The sequence below is a fragment of the Dufourea novaeangliae genome, unplaced genomic scaffold (assembly GCF_001272555.1).
Source record: "Dufourea novaeangliae isolate 0120121106 unplaced genomic scaffold, ASM127255v1 scaffold55, whole genome shotgun sequence".
NCBI lineage: Eukaryota > Metazoa > Arthropoda > Insecta > Hymenoptera > Halictidae > Dufourea > Dufourea novaeangliae.
The window spans coordinates 375,978-392,573 of NW_015373934.1; the positions used below are offsets into that span (position 1 = coordinate 375,978).

At 37.0% G+C, this 16,596-nt stretch overlaps 5 protein-coding genes across 7 annotated transcripts in view; 3 read left to right on the plus strand and 2 right to left on the minus strand.

Moving 5' to 3' along the window:
- LOC107185255 (zinc finger protein ush) overlaps positions 1 to 727 on the plus strand; it is a 232,756-nt gene extending 232,029 nt beyond the window's left edge. The window contains exon 8 of the mRNA XM_015572901.1: positions 23 to 727. Coding sequence (XP_015428387.1) covers positions 23 to 454 — 432 coding nt within the window. The 3' untranslated portion in view covers positions 455 to 727. The remainder of the gene's footprint in view (positions 1 to 22) is intronic.
- A 1,557-nt stretch (positions 728 to 2,284) lies between these two features.
- On the minus strand, positions 2,285 to 3,509 carry LOC107195231 (probable RNA polymerase II nuclear localization protein SLC7A6OS). Its single transcript, XM_015585035.1, has 3 exons — positions 3,250 to 3,509; positions 2,904 to 3,167; positions 2,285 to 2,830 (listed from the first exon to the last, which is right to left on the minus strand). The coding sequence occupies exons 1-3, from the start codon at positions 3,415 to 3,417 to the stop codon at positions 2,372 to 2,374; spliced, it is 891 nt and encodes a 296-aa protein (XP_015440521.1). The 5' UTR covers positions 3,418 to 3,509; the 3' UTR covers positions 2,285 to 2,371.
- Positions 3,510 to 3,973: 464 nt separating this feature from the next.
- On the plus strand, positions 3,974 to 5,980 carry LOC107185266 (mediator of RNA polymerase II transcription subunit 19). The gene is made up of 5 exons (XM_015572925.1): positions 3,974 to 4,259; positions 4,738 to 4,968; positions 5,050 to 5,206; positions 5,415 to 5,514; positions 5,600 to 5,980. The coding sequence occupies exons 2-5, from the start codon at positions 4,782 to 4,784 to the stop codon at positions 5,882 to 5,884; spliced, it is 729 nt and encodes a 242-aa protein (XP_015428411.1). The 5' UTR covers positions 3,974 to 4,259; positions 4,738 to 4,781; the 3' UTR covers positions 5,885 to 5,980.
- Positions 5,981 to 6,949: 969 nt separating this feature from the next.
- On the plus strand, positions 6,950 to 13,071 carry LOC107185265 (RNA-binding protein cabeza). Of its 3 annotated transcripts, none has more exons than XM_015572922.1 (8): positions 6,950 to 7,089; positions 8,310 to 8,669; positions 8,763 to 8,835; positions 9,957 to 9,988; positions 11,288 to 11,424; positions 11,504 to 11,877; positions 12,009 to 12,293; positions 12,757 to 13,071. In XM_015572922.1, the coding sequence occupies exons 1-8, from the start codon at positions 7,077 to 7,079 to the stop codon at positions 12,794 to 12,796; spliced, it is 1,314 nt and encodes a 437-aa protein (XP_015428408.1). In that variant the 5' UTR covers positions 6,950 to 7,076; the 3' UTR covers positions 12,797 to 13,071. The 3 variants fall into 3 exon arrangements, with proteins under 3 accessions (XP_015428408.1, XP_015428409.1, XP_015428410.1); XM_015572923.1 differs by having other exon boundaries at positions 9,960 to 9,988; XM_015572924.1 differs by having other exon boundaries at positions 8,310 to 8,621.
- A 184-nt stretch (positions 13,072 to 13,255) lies between these two features.
- On the minus strand, positions 13,256 to 15,713 carry LOC107195203 (probable Bax inhibitor 1). The gene is made up of 4 exons (XM_015585003.1): positions 15,487 to 15,713; positions 14,507 to 14,808; positions 13,593 to 13,918; positions 13,256 to 13,510 (listed from the first exon to the last, which is right to left on the minus strand). The coding sequence occupies exons 1-4, from the start codon at positions 15,531 to 15,533 to the stop codon at positions 13,478 to 13,480; spliced, it is 708 nt and encodes a 235-aa protein (XP_015440489.1). The 5' UTR covers positions 15,534 to 15,713; the 3' UTR covers positions 13,256 to 13,477.
- Positions 15,714 to 16,596: the final 883 nt, after the last annotated feature.

Below are 16,596 nucleotides of genomic sequence, written 5' to 3' on the forward strand. Positions count from 1 at the left end.
TTTCTGAATATTTTTCTTACAGGAAGAAAATTACATAACCTGCGTGCTAGACGACGAAACAGTTTTACCTACCCCAGAACCCGCTCCAGCCACTACTCCCGAAGAAATCCCTGGAGAGGTGCAGGTGAACGGCAAAACAGAAGTGCGAAAGAGTCCGCAGCCTCCGCCACCTCCACCCCCACCTCCTACGGTCACGAGCAAAGTGAAACAGGAACGTGAAGACACACCGCCACCGGAAGAGAGTCTCGATCCGAACAAAAGCGGTCCCCGTTACTGTCGGTCGTGTGACATCAGCTTCAATTATCTTAGCACGTTCATAGCTCACAAGAAGTTTTACTGCTCGAGTCACGCCGGCGAGGCGAGCAACAACAACAACAACAATAACAATAATAATAACTCTAGCAGCCACGCCACAACGCCACCAAGCGGCCGAACTGAAGCGTCCGTGCTTTAAAAGACTCTCAAGAATCGTATAAGGCGTCTAACGGTGATCGTTTTCCGACATCATCACCTGGGATGATCCGACGGGACTGTTAATTGTTGCCAGTTTATATATATACATATATATATATATAATAGAATTATCAACTATCCGTTTTAGTTGACTACCGTTGTGTGATTTCTGTTGATCCAGGGAATTGTTTGTACTTATAAGTTGTTTCAACCGACGTGTACATATACGCGTGCGTGGACACGGGAGCTGCGGAAGAATAAAACGAGGTTCTGAGCGGCGACATTTAGGCGGTCGTGGCCGGTAGTAGTGTTTCGGTAGTACGCTTTGGAGAACGAGTGGACGTAGAGAGTGAAAAACTAAAAAGAAAACTAGCGTGAAATATATTTGACACATACCAAAGTGAGGCTGCCCGATGAGATAGATGCGTGCTGTGTAAGATGGATCGTAGTAGATTGTTCGATTTAGGGTGGAACGACGATGTAACTTGGTCTCGAATGCCACGACCGACCCGATACAAAGGTGTGCAATCTCATGACTCTTCAATAATCTCGTAGCTGTAACTAATTAATCGACATACCTAAGGAATTACGGATAATAAAAGATGAGTGTAAAATGTTGTACAGTAGATGAGTAGAGTATTACCGGAACGATAGTAATTATCCCGATTGATACCAATCTCAAGCTTGTGAAAACGCGCTAAGTTGCAATATGACATTTAATTTATTATAAATATATAAATATAAATAAAAGTGACTTAATGTCCATAAATCGCGCCGATACACATCGGGGAAGGGGGGCGGGGAGGGAGGGGGGGGGGTAAGTACGTTGATAAATGCACCCATAGACTGCCATAAGAATCGAGGATTTCCATGTTGTTTCCCAATTGTTACGAAGGAATGAAAGTTCCATAGTATAAATTGGGATTGTTCTACCAACGCATTTGCTTCGTACGATACAATCAAAAGAGCAACGAGGAGTGTTTACTTGTGAACAAGTAACAGAACTCGTTGCGAGCGCGTAAATGTAAAAATTAGAATTAAGGCCAGTGTTACACGTATACGCAGCGTACTATTCATATCATATATTAACGAGTTCGTTGAATGGCATCAATCTTTTTTTCTTTTTCCCCTCGTACGATACTTCAACGACGAGAAAATCACATTGATGTGTGCGTTGTCGAACCGCGACAGCATATCCAAAAATCTCAGTTACATGTAAAATTGTTTTTCGTATTTCGACGACTAGCGTAGTCAGATAAACGCGAACCATTCGCGGATACTTTTTATAAAGCTAACTGTTACGTTATTTACGGGGTCCCCTGTTACCCTTGATGATCGCTGTCTAAAGGAACGCAGGACTCGCGATATTCCATTTAAAAATAAATACAAATGATTTGATAACGCATCACGATTAAGGATACCCTTTATTGCCGAACACTTGTAAATCTCTATCCGGTACTTCCAAACGATTTGTTATACATTATAAATCTGGTGTATTATTATATGCCATATATCGTCGAAAAACGGTTCTTTTTCTAAATACCTATACACCCTCCTCTGTCATCTTGACGCCTAGGTTTACTTTTATTGTTTTTATTTTGATAGATGAAATTTACATGCAAGATATATCTATATAAATATGTAACAAATATACAGGCATAAATAAAATTCTAAGACCATTATGATCCTTGCTTCTACACAGTAGTAGGAATACGTTCGAGATAAACGAATTCGATTTAGAGAACAATTTTAATTACAAAACAAGACATTTGTTCATTTACATATGGTTTAAAGTGTTCACAATGTAGAAGCTTTACAAAAATAAGTGTGGGTGGAGTGCAATTATACTGAATTCATAGTTTAGCTATCAGTAGAAAAAGACTTATATACAATTAGAATATTACTAGAAAGCTTAACATTAATCCTTATCAGAATCTGTGTTATCATCTACTTCTTCAAATACGTATTCTGCACTATCATCGCTATTACTATTTTCCTGATCTAATTCTTTTTTCATCTTTGCCTTGTACCTTGCATATTTATAACCGTAAGCTTCTACATCACCCTCATCAACTGCATAAACAAAATCATCTTCGCTAGATAAATCAGATCGTTCATCAAACCTCATTCTCCTAACAGCTTTGCTCATATCATCTTCATCAATTGAACTTCCAGAGTGGTCTGAATCAGGATAATCATTTCTCCAATTTGACTCAGAATTAGAATCTTCTGACTCACATTCAGCTTCAGGATAACCATTATCTCTATAATTATCAAACACTAGCTCTTGATCAAACGGATGGATAGACACCATATCATCTATGTACACTTCTTTATCAGTTTGCCCATAATATAAATCATACACATAACTGTCACTCTATAAAACATCATTAAATTATATAAAGATCAGCTACAATCACAAGAATATAAAGCTATTAATTGACAATTACTTTTTCCGTGGAATGTTCCCTTGCATTAGCACACGAAACAGAATCCTCTACATCTATTACTGTCATGACCTTGTCCTCTAATACTTCGAGTTTAGTACTGTCCAAAGATCGAAAACAATTTATTACTTTGTAACGATTATCCGCTGAAGCCTGTTTTGTTTTCTCTCTAACTTTGTTTAAGACATCCACTGGATGTTGTTTGAAAGTCGCTTTTAATTCGTCTTTACTTAATGTTTGGATTAAGTGTTCAACAACATTATCTTCCTATTATAACGAACAGAAGCACATAACTTTTACAGATCTAAAGAATTAGCAAGAATTTTAATTAACTGTCTTTAAACTTCACCTGATTGTTGACAGTTCCAGCGAACTTAACAACAGTCGTCAATGGATCGGACGCAGCTGATTTTTCGGCTTCCTCATTTTCTGATGTTTTGAAACGTTTACAGGCAAGTAATAACGCGTTCAATGGCTCGTCATCGAGTCTACGTTTCACACGCAAGACCGTTGCCATTTTCTGATTTTTTTCAGAGATACTGGCAATAAACGTTTGCCCGTTTTAGAAATATTTTGTACTCGTACTCTAACCCGTTCCACTGACTTCGAAAATATTGACGCTATGGTGGCACCACAATACTACGACTCGTTAATTCGTTTAACTTGTGCCATAGACAAGGTATAAGTATAGACCAAGGCTGCTATTTAGATTTGGTTCCCCCAAACCAACGAATTTGCAAGAAAAAATGGCTATTGTTTCGCGTAAGACGGACCATGAACGCCTTCTACATTGTGTGGCCCTTATTGGTACCAATCCGTGGTGACGTTGGGTGACGTTTACGCAAGTATCGTAGATATATAGGGAGAAAGAATACGTAATATTACTGAAACCAATAATTAAAGTGTAATATAGATTTTTGGAGATCCGAGGGAGAGTCTAACACTGTTACAAAACATTTTTAATTGTAATTTCTATAGAGTTTTCTATATTCTTTTAAATCCTTTGTATACCATCGAATATCACGACATGAGAAAGGACTCTCGTTTTAACTAGCAATCCTTATGTGGCCGGAATGGGATGGACAAGTATTTTGACCGTCAGTGTATTTTATGCAACGCTTGCATGCTCAATCCAGAAGTCTAATGTCGACTTTTCAAAGTGTTAGCTCTGGATGTGCGACGCGTGTGACATGTGAAGTCAGAAAAAAAGAAACAGGACATAAAAAATTGTAAATCGAGTGGCGCCTCGGTAAGGGATGAACCCAGAAGGGTGGGTTTGTTGGTTAACGGAGATACCCGAAGAAATAATGGATTTAGATGAATTACTATACACGGACCCGTCTAGACGTATTCGTATCAGTATGTACTTAACAAAGTGCCGTAAGAACGTAAAATTTTGATTGATTTTTAGTTTATAGAGAGAACATTGTCTCGTGATATGTTTTGCAACTGACAACGACTGTTTTTATTTTATACGAACTGTAACCTACGAATGAGTGATACGATCACGGTGTTAACGAAATGATCAATCGTTACCTAGATCAATCTGCGGACGAATAGATTGTGGCGATATTACTAATTTCATTGAGATTTAATTAGTAAAAAATTTCAAGACATTTCTTAAGTATTGCCCCAATCTACTGATTGTATAACTTATCAAATCATGTATCATTGTCACTGTGTTGCATGGTTCCTGTACACAATAATATGAGAATTATATATTTATCATGCATTGTTATAAGTAGCATCAAGTTGTTCTTGAATGCTTTAATAAAGTGTAAACATTCATTGGGTTCACCGGGAGACATTCTAAATGTTTGTTTGTGCTCTCTGCTAGAGCCAATTAATTGTAGTGAAGGTGCCATGAAGTAAAATCAAAGGATGATGATGGGTGATCAGTTTCGTAGCAAAGTGGAGCAATATTCACCAAAATCGTCACCCAGGGGTGCACGTTCCCCTGTTGTTGCGCGTCAGGATTCTACAGGGACACTCAAAACAACCATTTCCCTGGGAAAGAATCCTTCTATTGTCCACAGTGGACCTTTTTACTTGATGAAGGAACCCCCTGGTATATATTTTGTGTAAGAACTAAAACAAATGTGAAATAGACATATTTTTTCTAATAAATTCTTTTGAATTAATATTTCAGGAGAAAGTGAACTTACGGGGGCAACAAATTTAATGGCCTATTATGGTCTGGAACACTCTTATAGTAAATTTAGTGGAAAGAAACTCAAGGAACAACTCTCTTCCTTTTTACCTAATTTACCTGGAATCATAGATAGACCTGGTCATCTGGATAACAGGTGCGTTAATATTGTAGCCTTTGATCTTATGAATTACTGTAATTATTTACAATTATTACTATTAAGACCTTAAACTATATTATTCAAAGATTTTTTATGTAGTGACTTGTTACTCTTTTTTGTTACTGTACATGTAAATAAAAATGCTGAAAATACCTATTCTCCTGGAGGTACTACATATGAATTCTAGAGAGCTTTTGTTTTTCAGTTCATTGAGATCTGTTATCGAAAAACCTCCAATAGGTGGAAAAGAATTATTACCATTAACTAGTGTCCAGTTAGCCGGTTTTCGTTTGCATCCCGGACCTGTAAGTAAACGTGACTGCATTGTGAAAAAAAATTGTTTTAAAACAAATGTTCAGACAGAATATAAAAAATGTCATGTTTTTGTAGCTACCGGAACAGTATCGTTATGTCAATCAGGCTCCACAAAGGAAACATAAAAATAAGCATAAAAAACACAAACACAAGCCAGGAGAAGTACCCACGGGTCAAGAAGCAACAATAACAGATATCGGTGGTTCGGATACTCACGAGAAAAAGCACAAGAAACAGAAGAGACACGATGAGGAGAAGGAGGCCAGGAAGAAACGGAAGAAAGAGAAAAAGAGAAAAAAACAGAAGCACAGCCCTGAACACACCGGAGGATTAACGCCGTCTCAACATTCCAATTCGTGATCTTTAATCTTACCTTTTTTGTTTGTATCAAACTTTTGACCTAATACTATAATTTACATGGACGCAATTGAGCTTCTCCTTTTTGGTAATCAAGAATACACATGTACAGATAACTATTGCAACTAAGCTACTTTCTACGAAAATTATATAAAACTGTGAGCTAGGTGAGCCCTGTGTTTTTTTTTATGAAGATTAGACTTCGATTATCTTGTACTCATCCGTTTCCTGCATTTGCGATTTTTATCGTAACATAGTACGTTCATTTCTATTTTGTTTATGTTTCAACCTATAACAGTTTTTCTTACGGCAATTGTACACTATCAGTATGTAATATAGAATCGACTGTGTAAAATGTATTTGTGTTTTACGTGTATACGTACGAAGTATACATGTGTTGCAATATACTATTCAACCCATCAAGATTATTAATTTTCAAAAAAAAAAAAAAAGAATTCTTTGTCGTTGATTCCTAATCTTTGTATGAAATTACCAGAAGTTTGTAAACAAAATGTAAAGAAGTTAAGCATCTTGATGAGTTAATGGGATATATGTTCAAATCATTACTGTAAACAAGGAGTATTTTCTGTGTAAATATTATATATCAAAAAAGCTGTAACAAGAATCAAACGACACTGCATCAAAGGTAGTGATTTTTAATTACGACTATCGACATGCAGTGTGTTTTGTTCACGAAATAAGACCAAAATTATGTATCGCACTGAAAACGTAAGCTAAGTGTAGTATTATGATAAGAGAATAATAAAAATTCAGTAAATTAACAAATTATCATGTCTATTACTTATTGCTGATGATATTAAATGCTCAAATTATGAATAATAGGTATTACTGACTGCATTCACATTCCATTATAAGTGTAAAGGTTTACACAGGACACATAAATTTAGATAATTGCAAAAAACGGTAAAATTATATCAATTGACGATCTACTAACGATTTTAGAATTCAAATTCGTAGGTATTACAACGGTAGTCAATTGACATGACTATGAATGTGTGAAACAGCGCCATCTAAGAAAGACGATTTCCGTTCTAGCGCTGAACATCCGGTAGGAAAACACCGAGTTGAAGCATTGAATTCGAGTCGTTCGGAATCGTCGTTGGAAAGTCACTCGATTCCCGCCATTACGTGCTTTTTCTACCGTGTAGCGATTTGATTACCGGAGAAAGGCACGATGACGGACACCCGTAAGTAAAGAAAAATTGCAAAATTTTTTACACTTAAGTCTGTGGTAAATTTTCGAATAACAGAATATCTATTTCCACCGAGAAACCGAATTTTTATTGCGAAAACTTGTTGGATAATATATTTCGTCGTAACTTGTAGGATTGCCACGTCTGATAATCCAGTTACAATAGAACTTTTTAATTATATGCTGTAAAATTTCAGAAAAAAAGCTACTTAAAATATTGTAATCTAACGTGAAAAATACAAGAAAATTATGAAAGTACCGTTTCTATGCGTCTGCATATGAGCTTTATTGATCGGCATTTCAAGCGTCTCATGCCACTTTTCTACTCCATTTTGTTATTCGATTTTTAGACAGTTTTCATTTTCGCCTACAATTCTCTGCTTAATTCCGTTTAATTTCTGTTTCATTTTGAAACACAACAATGGCATATTATGTGATTTCATGTGACAAAATACTATTACTACATAAAAATAGGCCTTGCCCAAATACATGATATTAGTCGCTATCAAATTTTTCTCTGTAATCACATGTATACTTTTGATCAATTTCAGTTATTATGAATATTTTTACTATAATTTAATACATTCCCTTTTTTCCAGGATCCTATAATATTTCTATATGAGTTATTTCTTTATATCATATTGCAATATTTATTGTTCAAACAATTGAATATTTATAAACAATATCAATGTTTCAGTAATTATATATATTATAAAATTATAGGGTAGCTCATATTCTAGCTCATAGTTTAGCCCTCGCAAAGATATGTGTGTAAATAGCATGGTCGTAAATTAACACATCGAGCAGCGATATATACCGATTGATGCCGCGGTATTCAGGACCGTGTCCTGCATTCTGTTGTAATAGCAGAAAAACTGCAAATATTAATTAGTGTTTACAATATTTTTAAGTTTTGTTTCAATACATAGTATACTATTTTACTGGGCCATTCTTTTTGGGTGGCCCTGATCAATGTTTTAGGTTCTCATCTTTTCATGTTTTTATCAATTCACATGTCCCGACACTATACACGTTCGTTGCCGCGTCGTCGCAGCATTTTTGGCACAAAATGACTTGTCCTTTGTGCCAGCGTCGGTGCCGCCCGTGTGTGATCAGCGGCTACCGTCGCAAATGCTGTGTTAAAACTGAAACAGCATTTGTTTGTGCATGTCTATCTTTTTAAAGTGTATAGTAATGTTTGTTTATCTATTCCAGAATATTCAAACTACCAGCAACAGGGGTACAATCAGTACAGTCAGCCACCACCTTCCGGTGGTCAGGATACTTCGTATCCGCCACCTTCTAGTGGTGGTGGCAGCTATAATCAATATAGTCAACCACCACCAAGTACTGGAAGCAGCTATGGCAGTTACAACAGTTACAATTCCAGCGGTGGGCAAGACTACAATCAGCCGCAGAGTCAGAACAGTTACAGCCAAAACAGTTATGGGAGTGGAGGTGGTTCTGGAAATAATAGCGGCAGTAGCAATTATAGTGGGAGTTATGGACATGGAGGTGGAGGAGGAGGTAGCGGTGGTTATAATCGTAATAATTCTAGTGGAGGTTATGGTGGAGGTATATAATATATGTTAAATAAGTGAAACTGTAATTGTTGTAATTGTGTTTGTGAGTAGGAAATGTAAATCAAGTATATATGTATTTACTTAGGCCAAGGAGGAGGCGGTGGCAATAGATATGGCGATCGCGGGGGATACAATGACCGCTCTGGCGGTGGCTACAAGTAAGTACATTGTTTACAATATATACTTATACATACGTATGACGAAGCGGAGAAAGTTATAAGACCAATTAAAGATTCAGTTATGTATCGAGAGTAACGATTAGTAAAAAGGTAATACATTCATTGAATTAATCAAGGTATGAAATGAAGTTCTTATGAGAGTATTGAAAACTTGTTGTCTCTTTGCAAATGGATTTATGCCCTCTGGGCGTTAATATGTTTGAAGTGTGCCTACAGGTTTAACACACAGGTATAACTGGTTAAGGTAAACACAGGTTGTATATGACAAATGACGTAAAATGGTTATAATGTGTGATATGTTCTGATTCTGCATTTACTGGAATAAGTAAAAACGTGATGCGTACATGTATTAAGGTTTCGCATCGATCATACCTGTAATGCAGTTAATACTGCCACTGGGGCCACTGTTGTTTAAGTCCTATCATCATAGGATTATTGAAATCGACTAGACAATCGAAAGACGTTCAAAGTTTTGTAAGAGATTGCAATTACTTGGTGTAGTGAACAAAAAAAATATATCATTTGTAAGTTGAAATTTCAATGAATCCATTGGCATTTGTTACATATGATTTAATGATTTGTTATCTTCAGTTATTCAAAAACCATTTATTTTTTCTTCTGAATATCATTTACTCCATTATTTTGTGCTGTTCTATCAAAATCAAAGTATATATATTTACATAAACGAATCAGTAGTAATCTCTTACCATTAAACTTTCAAGTACAATAGTTGCACATATCTTTCAAATACAATAGTTGTATAGGTGTGAATAGGGTAATGTTTTACAGTTTTCGACCATTTTGTCTTTGGTAAAAGCTGTTACATTAATTACTTTTACGAAAAGCACTGCTTTATTCTTGGTTTTTTGTCCATATTGTTACCACGATATATAGGTAATTTTATGCATGCTGGACACGACCGACTAACGCGACAGTGGACAAGACTTACCCCTAGTATTAAGATAATATGACTACAGACATTTAGACAGTAGGTACATCAAGAAGAGAGGTGGCGAGCAGCATTTGATTCGCCATGCATCGATCGATCGATCAGTCTGTCCATGAGTCAACTCATTGGTATATCTGCTTCTGTGTTTTAGCAGTGGCGGTGGCCGTGGTGGTTATAACAAAGGTAAATGCACCAGACTGTCTGTACGAGTCTGGTGCTATTCAAGCTTTCACTCTAATATTTACAATCTAAATACTCGGTTACTTGTATTATATGAAAGGGCTGCCATGCAACATTGTTAGGGGTGTATTTGTCTCGGACCAATAACGTAACATTTGATCGCAATTCTTTAAGATGTTTAAAAAGGAGAGTAATTACTATGATGTTACTGCAGCGCTGTCAAAGCTCTTTTAATCACCAATTGCTTTTTTCCTATAAATAACGAATATTTGCTTTAACACATTGAAAGTTTCTTTTCTGAAAATTTTAACATATTGAAAAGTTAAACAACTTGGAAGTAGTCATTTATCCAAAACATGAATGCGCTATGCGTTTGTAATGTTAAATTTCATAGGGAGATTCTTAAAAAAAAAGGGAGAGAGAGAGAGACGTACTAATGTAAATTGAAGGTTTAGTGATTTGGTTCTCTAATGGCACGTGTGCCATTTTTATCAGCATTTCTGCTGCTTACACAGACACAACAGTGTTTAAAAAAAAAAGTTAGGAAGTAATCATATAAAAGGCAGCTGGTGAACTTCGTACCTATCCCAGAACAATCGAAACTTCCCCACAGTATGTATTAGGGAAATGGTGAAGGTGGAAATAATGTTGCAGCCCTTTTGTATGCTAAGCTGCAACCTTGTGTTCTCTACGTATCATTACATGCTACTAAGAATTGTAGGGCAATGAGTACTAATACTTTTGTTAACGCACGGGTCCAAAGAAAGAAATGTATCGTAAAAATCGGTAACTTTAAGCGATGAAGGTGTTACAAATATTCTATATGTATAATAACTGAAGTACTATGAATCGACAATGTAACAGACCTCGAAGATGGTTAACATGGATGTATAAGTAGGCCAGACAAAATTCAGATATTCATGGGGTGTACAAGAAATATCTTAATTGTATGTTCCTAAGCATATACATGAATTTAAGAAATTCTTTGTGTACATCGCAAGAGGAATTTTTTTCACTAAGGAAAAGATAAATGGAAAAAAGTAAACTTAAAATACGTTTAGTTTCATTATTGATATGACTTACAAATTCTAAGCATACTGGAAATTCTTCAAGAAGAAATCGCATGAAAACATTCGATTACTCGCCCAAGGTACAAATATTTTGCTGTTTTCAACCCGACACAAAAGTTTTCCACTTGTTAGCTTAGACTCGAGTAGGTTTAGGGACAGTAGATTTGCAAGTATTATTCCTACTACGACAGGTGCGGTACCAGATCAGTTCTTAATTCCTATCATATTACAGGGGGCTACGGTGACCGTGGTGGTGGTGGCAACGATGGAATGGTTACGCAAGAAGATACTATATTTGTATCTGGTATGGATCCAGCGATCTCGGAGGAAGAAATCTGTCAACACTTTGGAGCTATTGGTATAATCAAAGTGAGTAAACTTATCTACAAGTATTTTCTATCCAAGATAATACAGAAGATAATACGATCGTTCGATGTTTTATGTGTAGCATGATAAGCGGACTGGCAAGCCCAAAGTGTGGATGTACAAAGACAAAAATACGGGTAAATCGAAAGGCGAAGCCACCGTAACTTACGATGATCAGAATGCCGCACGTTCAGCGATAGACTGGTTCGATGGGAAAGAATTCAAGGGGCGTACTATAAAAGTACAAATAGCCCAGCATAAAAGTAATTGGCAAGGTAACCGTACTGGCGGAACCCGCGGTGGTAGTGGCGGCGGCGGAGGCGGTGGTGGCCGAGGTCGAGGAGGTGGTGGCGGTGGCGGCTTTGGCGGTCGTGGGGGTGGTGGCGATAGGGAAGACCATCACCGTGGCGGTGGTGATGATCGACGCGATGGAGGTGGTCGTGGAGGAGATTGGAGGTAACTACATGACTATATCATTACTTATTCTGCAACGCACCGATGATATAGAGAAAAAAAAACACTTCGACTTGTGTGATAACCTTGCTAGAATATCGTTTTTACCTTATGTTCTTTCTGTACGTGAATAGGTGTCCCAATCCTGAGTGCGGTAACACTAATTTTGCTTGGAGAGATCAGTGTAATCTCTGTAAAAGTCTGAAACCAGAAGGTGCCGGTGGCGGTGGTGGTGGCGGCGGCGGTGGCGGTGGTGGCGGAGGCGGAAGAGGCAACCGCGGTGGCGACAGAGGTGGTCGTGGAGGCTTCCGAAGTGATAGAGGAGGTCGTGGTGGCGACAGGGGCGGAAGAGGTGGATTCCGTGGCGGAGACAGGGGAGGACGAGGCGGTCGCGGTGGACCAATGAGAGGAGGTGGCGGGTTAGTACCTATAATACTTTTTAACACGTTCCGTGCCCAGGCTTTCTCGCGGGACTTTCCGGTTACGTCACATGGGTTGTCATTGGTCCACTGGGCATGAAACAATATAACTTCCGAATTATTAATAGATTGTTCGCGTTAATCAACATACTTAGGGAGATAAGCAGAAATTTATTACGAGCTGTTAGGTTCAGAATAAAGTAATACTTAGTAACTATTTTCAGGAAAAAGCGATCTAAGAGAAGGGCCTCCTACCATTTTGTTTTGGAATTACTGAAACTTATGCCCAATTAACATTCGGTTTTAACATCTGTTTTAGTATTTGAAATCAATTTATTAAGCAATAGCCCTTATCCTTGCGCCACTTTTCCCCTCCAGAGGAAGCCGAGTTTGCTCGCGAGAGTACACTGTATTGTGCACAAAGAGAGTAATAGTTTGGTATTAATTTTATGTTTTGTTTCAGACGAGGAGATAGAGACAGAGATCGTCAACGTCCGTATTAAGAATACCGTGACAGTGATTATTCAAAATCACTTATCAGACATACTGTACACATTTTGTACACAGTTTCGACGTGATGTACATTATTCGCCCTAACACAGAACTCATGTGTTACAACTCCATTATCATCGATTTGTTTCTTCGTACATTTTTTATATTCATGAAGATCGATGCGTGGACGCGTACTTTGTGTTTTATATATGCGCATGTAAATGATGATATATAATCGTACGTGTAAAGTTACGTTTTAATAAATAAGACTCTCGCCCCCATCCTACGTCTCTGTGTTCTTATCTTTTACAATGTGTTCGCAATTACCACCCGCTTAATTAAAAAATGCCCCGAAACGCTGGGAAATTTTGTTTATTGAAAGATAAAAATATAGTACAATAAATTTATATCTATGTATGTATACACGTATATAAATCTAGCAGGTAAATAGATAATTGAAAAAAAAAAAGTGGACCAACTAAGTACCTAATCCAAAATAAATACAACTGCGTTTTTACGGCAAACGCACGCCTAAAAATTTCTTGATGTAATCAATAAGCTGTATTACTTTAGATTTATTTTATCGTAGTAAATATATATGTCTTACATATGGATAGATTAGATGAAGACCAACTAGTTTATGGATTTACTTGAATGGTATGATATTTTACAGATTTTCTCCTCCCTCCCGCTTAGTCACGTTTTCGCTTCTCTTTTGCCAATTCCTGTAAAACAAATCAACGTATATAAACAGGCTTCGTGATTTATGATAATACTTGTTATATGGTTTCCGTTTTTCTTTTTTACCTTTTGTGTAAGGATGATGAGAAGATGACGGAAAATTGCAATAAAGTCTATGAAAAGATCCAAGGAGTGCAAAATGAAATCTTTGCTACCCATGTGGAACTTTTCGATGATTAGCTGAGTGTCGTAAATCACAAAGCCGCACATCAAAAATAATCCAACATATAAGTGGGCTTGGTAGAAGAAGGACCAACGGACAAAGAGATTTATGAATGAGAACAGGACCATAGTATTCAGCAAGCTAAGTAGAGTGCCGCCAAGATACAACCAACGTCCTCGTTCAGCCAAAAGGGAGGAGATACTGAACGATACAAATACAACAGTTGTTCCTAGAAAATTAAAGATATTTTTTCATAATATTTAAAACAATGTTTACATCTGGATTAGACAGAAATAACTTGTATGTACTGGTCTCAAAAATAAGTATACATATATACAGGGTGTCCCGTAACTGGTGGTACAACCGGATATAGGGTGATTCTACGCGAAAAAATAAATCGAAAATACAGAATAACATTTTTTCATTCGAGGCTTAGTTTTTGAGAAAATCGAATTTGACGATTCATTTATAATGCGTGTATTCGTCATGGCAGTGAGTAGAAACTGAATGCAATGAACAGACGCGTTAGTCAAGTCTTATTCAATCGCACACGTATTCAGCAGTTTTTTAAATTCGATTTTCTCGAAAACAGTCTCAAGTGAAAAAATGTTCTTTCATGTTTTCGACTTATTTTTTCACGTAGAATCACCCTTTACCCGGTTGTACCACCAGTTACAGGACACCCTCTATATACATATATATTAGATAGATACATATTGTTTCATAATGTGACATCAAAATGTGCAATAATAGTACTTAACATTCATATATATAATTAGCAACATCAAGAATTGCAGTAATACCCCTCATAGCTCACCTATTAATGCAGATACTATGATGCTTGGATTGATAGCTATAATCATTTGGAACAGGGGACCTAATCCGAGTCCAGATAGAAGTGCAAAGCCCAGGAGGTAGCTGAGCCGCAATTTCTGATTTTTTCCATTGTCTGGTGTACTGATTAAAGCCAGCAATAGACCGAATGTGCCAAGGGTGGTCAGCATGTTAGCCTGCAGAAGTTCTGTGTACAGGTGGATGTAAGACCCTGCAGCGGCCGAAACCATTGACAGGGACAGACAGCCGTAAACATTTTTTAGATGTTGTCTGACCGGTGCTTCGCTGCAAACATATCAAACAATTGTTATCTAAGAGGTAGTTGACTGTTTTGTGATATCTTGTAAAGAAAATGGAACAGCCTGGAGGTTGAGATTAGAATCAGAGATAAATAAAAAAGAAAGTTAGCACGTAATTTCGAAGATCGTATAACGATATGAATACAGCAGGTCCCAAGTATAAGGTGAGTTCATATTTTAAGGGATATTTAAAATATTTCGATTCATATTTACAACACCCTGTAGTTCGAAAATGTCGATTGTATTTGATGTATTCGTGACGCAGATCACGGTGACTGTGCTCGCAAGGGAAAAAGTTTCAACACATGAAAAATTCAACCTAACGAAGTTCTGGAAACTACGTGCACATTCGAAGGTCGCACGGTGTCCTAACAACGCAATTAAAGAAAAAAGCATATCATGATAATTCATATAATTCGAAACAGGATCGGGAAGGTCATATATATATATTTTTTCTGACAAATACGAAACGTTATAGCGCATACGAGTTACATCACCATGACCATCGAGTTTCGGAAATACTAGCATAATGATAAAATAATTAAAAGCACTGGTAAAATGGATTCACAATGGAGCGACAATAACGCGATACCGTTATCAGCGATGTCGTTATTCGGACGTGAGCTTGATAGATTACTTTAAGACGTTGAGAAAATGTACTTACAGTCTGTTAGTGAAAGAATTGACGAAAGTATTTAATAACGCTGCCATAATTTCGTAGCAAGATCACACTGGTCACAACTGTCGATTAACGTGAACCGTCGAACACTGTTGTTTTCCTCTTATATAAAACGAGAATAATCATGAACCCTCGATGTAGTCCCCTTTTCGTGGACACGTCAGTGATATTTCTGTGCGTAAATTTCGTCGACACTTCCTATTGGACGACGTGCCCCTTGAAATTTCACGGAACGTCAGCTTTTCCCTGACGAGGACAAAAGACTGAATGTTTCATGTGATAGACGAAGCAAGAATAAAACTTTGTACGACTGTGGCGACACCTTATAGAACTCCCGTTAAGGGGCCACAAATGATAATTCATTCTCGTAATTTCCTCAATGACACCTGAGACATTTTTAAATATTACTGAAAGATTGAACTTAAGTTGTAGTTATGTGTATTATGTATGAACATTAACGGTTGAATTAGTTGTCCACTAAAAACTTTGACGGAGCAAGAATTACCAAACTGAATGAGAATCTTTGTACATAGGCTGTGTTATTGAATAGTGGTGTTATCCAATGATGTAGAAATATTTTTTGGAAGAATCTGAAGCAATATTATGCATTAATAATTTTGTATCTAGCGGTTTTAATTATTGTTTACTTATTTCAGAAGTATTAGAAAAGTAATCGAAACACCCGTGGCGGTATCTATGAAAAAATGGCCAAGTTGTTAACCAAATAGTTGCATACTTCTGCTATGAGATGACATGACCATGCTATCATAGTATGAGATGACAAAATAGTAGAAAACACGTATAACGCCATCTACCACAAAGTACGGAAGGTAGTAGCAAATAGTACAAATTTTTTATTACTAGATGACCGAAGAATACATAGCGAGAAATTGTATTCGTTTCGATCAATCTCGATGCCGGTATTACAGATCCCTTGGGAATGACAATTACCGATTGGTGTGTCAAAATAGTCAAAATATTGTTCAGTTACAATGTTTGCTGAACAGAGTACTCTGTTGTAGTGTCCATTTCGAGGTTAGCGTTTCAGGAAGTGCAATAGCAGTTTAAAACAGTAATATATTGTGCATTATTCGA

Coding starts and splice junctions, on each gene's coding strand:
- LOC107185266 (XM_015572925.1), top strand. CDS start 4,782: ATGATGATGGGTGATCAGTTTCGTAGCAAAGTGGAGCAATATTCACCA. Junction 4,969..5,049: donor CTTGATGAAGGAACCCCCTG/GTATATATTTTG, acceptor TTAATATTTCAG/GAGAAAGTGAACTTACGGGG. Junction 5,515..5,599: donor TTCGTTTGCATCCCGGACCT/GTAAGTAAACGT, acceptor ATGTTTTTGTAG/CTACCGGAACAGTATCGTTA.
- LOC107185265 (XM_015572922.1), top strand. Junction 8,836..9,956: donor CGCTCTGGCGGTGGCTACAA/GTAAGTACATTG, acceptor TCTGTGTTTTAG/CAGTGGCGGTGGCCGTGGTG. Junction 11,878..12,008: donor GGTCGTGGAGGAGATTGGAG/GTAACTACATGA, acceptor GTACGTGAATAG/GTGTCCCAATCCTGAGTGCG.
- LOC107195203 (XM_015585003.1), bottom strand. CDS start 15,533: ATGGCAGCGTTATTAAATACTTTCGTCAATTCTTTCACTAACAGACT. Junction 13,919..14,506: donor CATAGTATCTGCATTAATAG/GTGAGCTATGAG, acceptor TTAATTTTCTAG/GAACAACTGTTGTATTTGTA. Junction 13,511..13,592: donor TCATCATCCTTACACAAAAG/GTAAAAAAGAAA, acceptor TTTGTTTTACAG/GAATTGGCAAAAGAGAAGCG.
- LOC107195231 (XM_015585035.1), bottom strand. CDS start 3,417: ATGGCAACGGTCTTGCGTGTGAAACGTAGACTCGATGACGAGCCATTG. Junction 3,168..3,249: donor CTGGAACTGTCAACAATCAG/GTGAAGTTTAAA, acceptor TCGTTATAATAG/GAAGATAATGTTGTTGAACA. Junction 2,831..2,903: donor GGGAACATTCCACGGAAAAA/GTAATTGTCAAT, acceptor GATGTTTTATAG/AGTGACAGTTATGTGTATGA.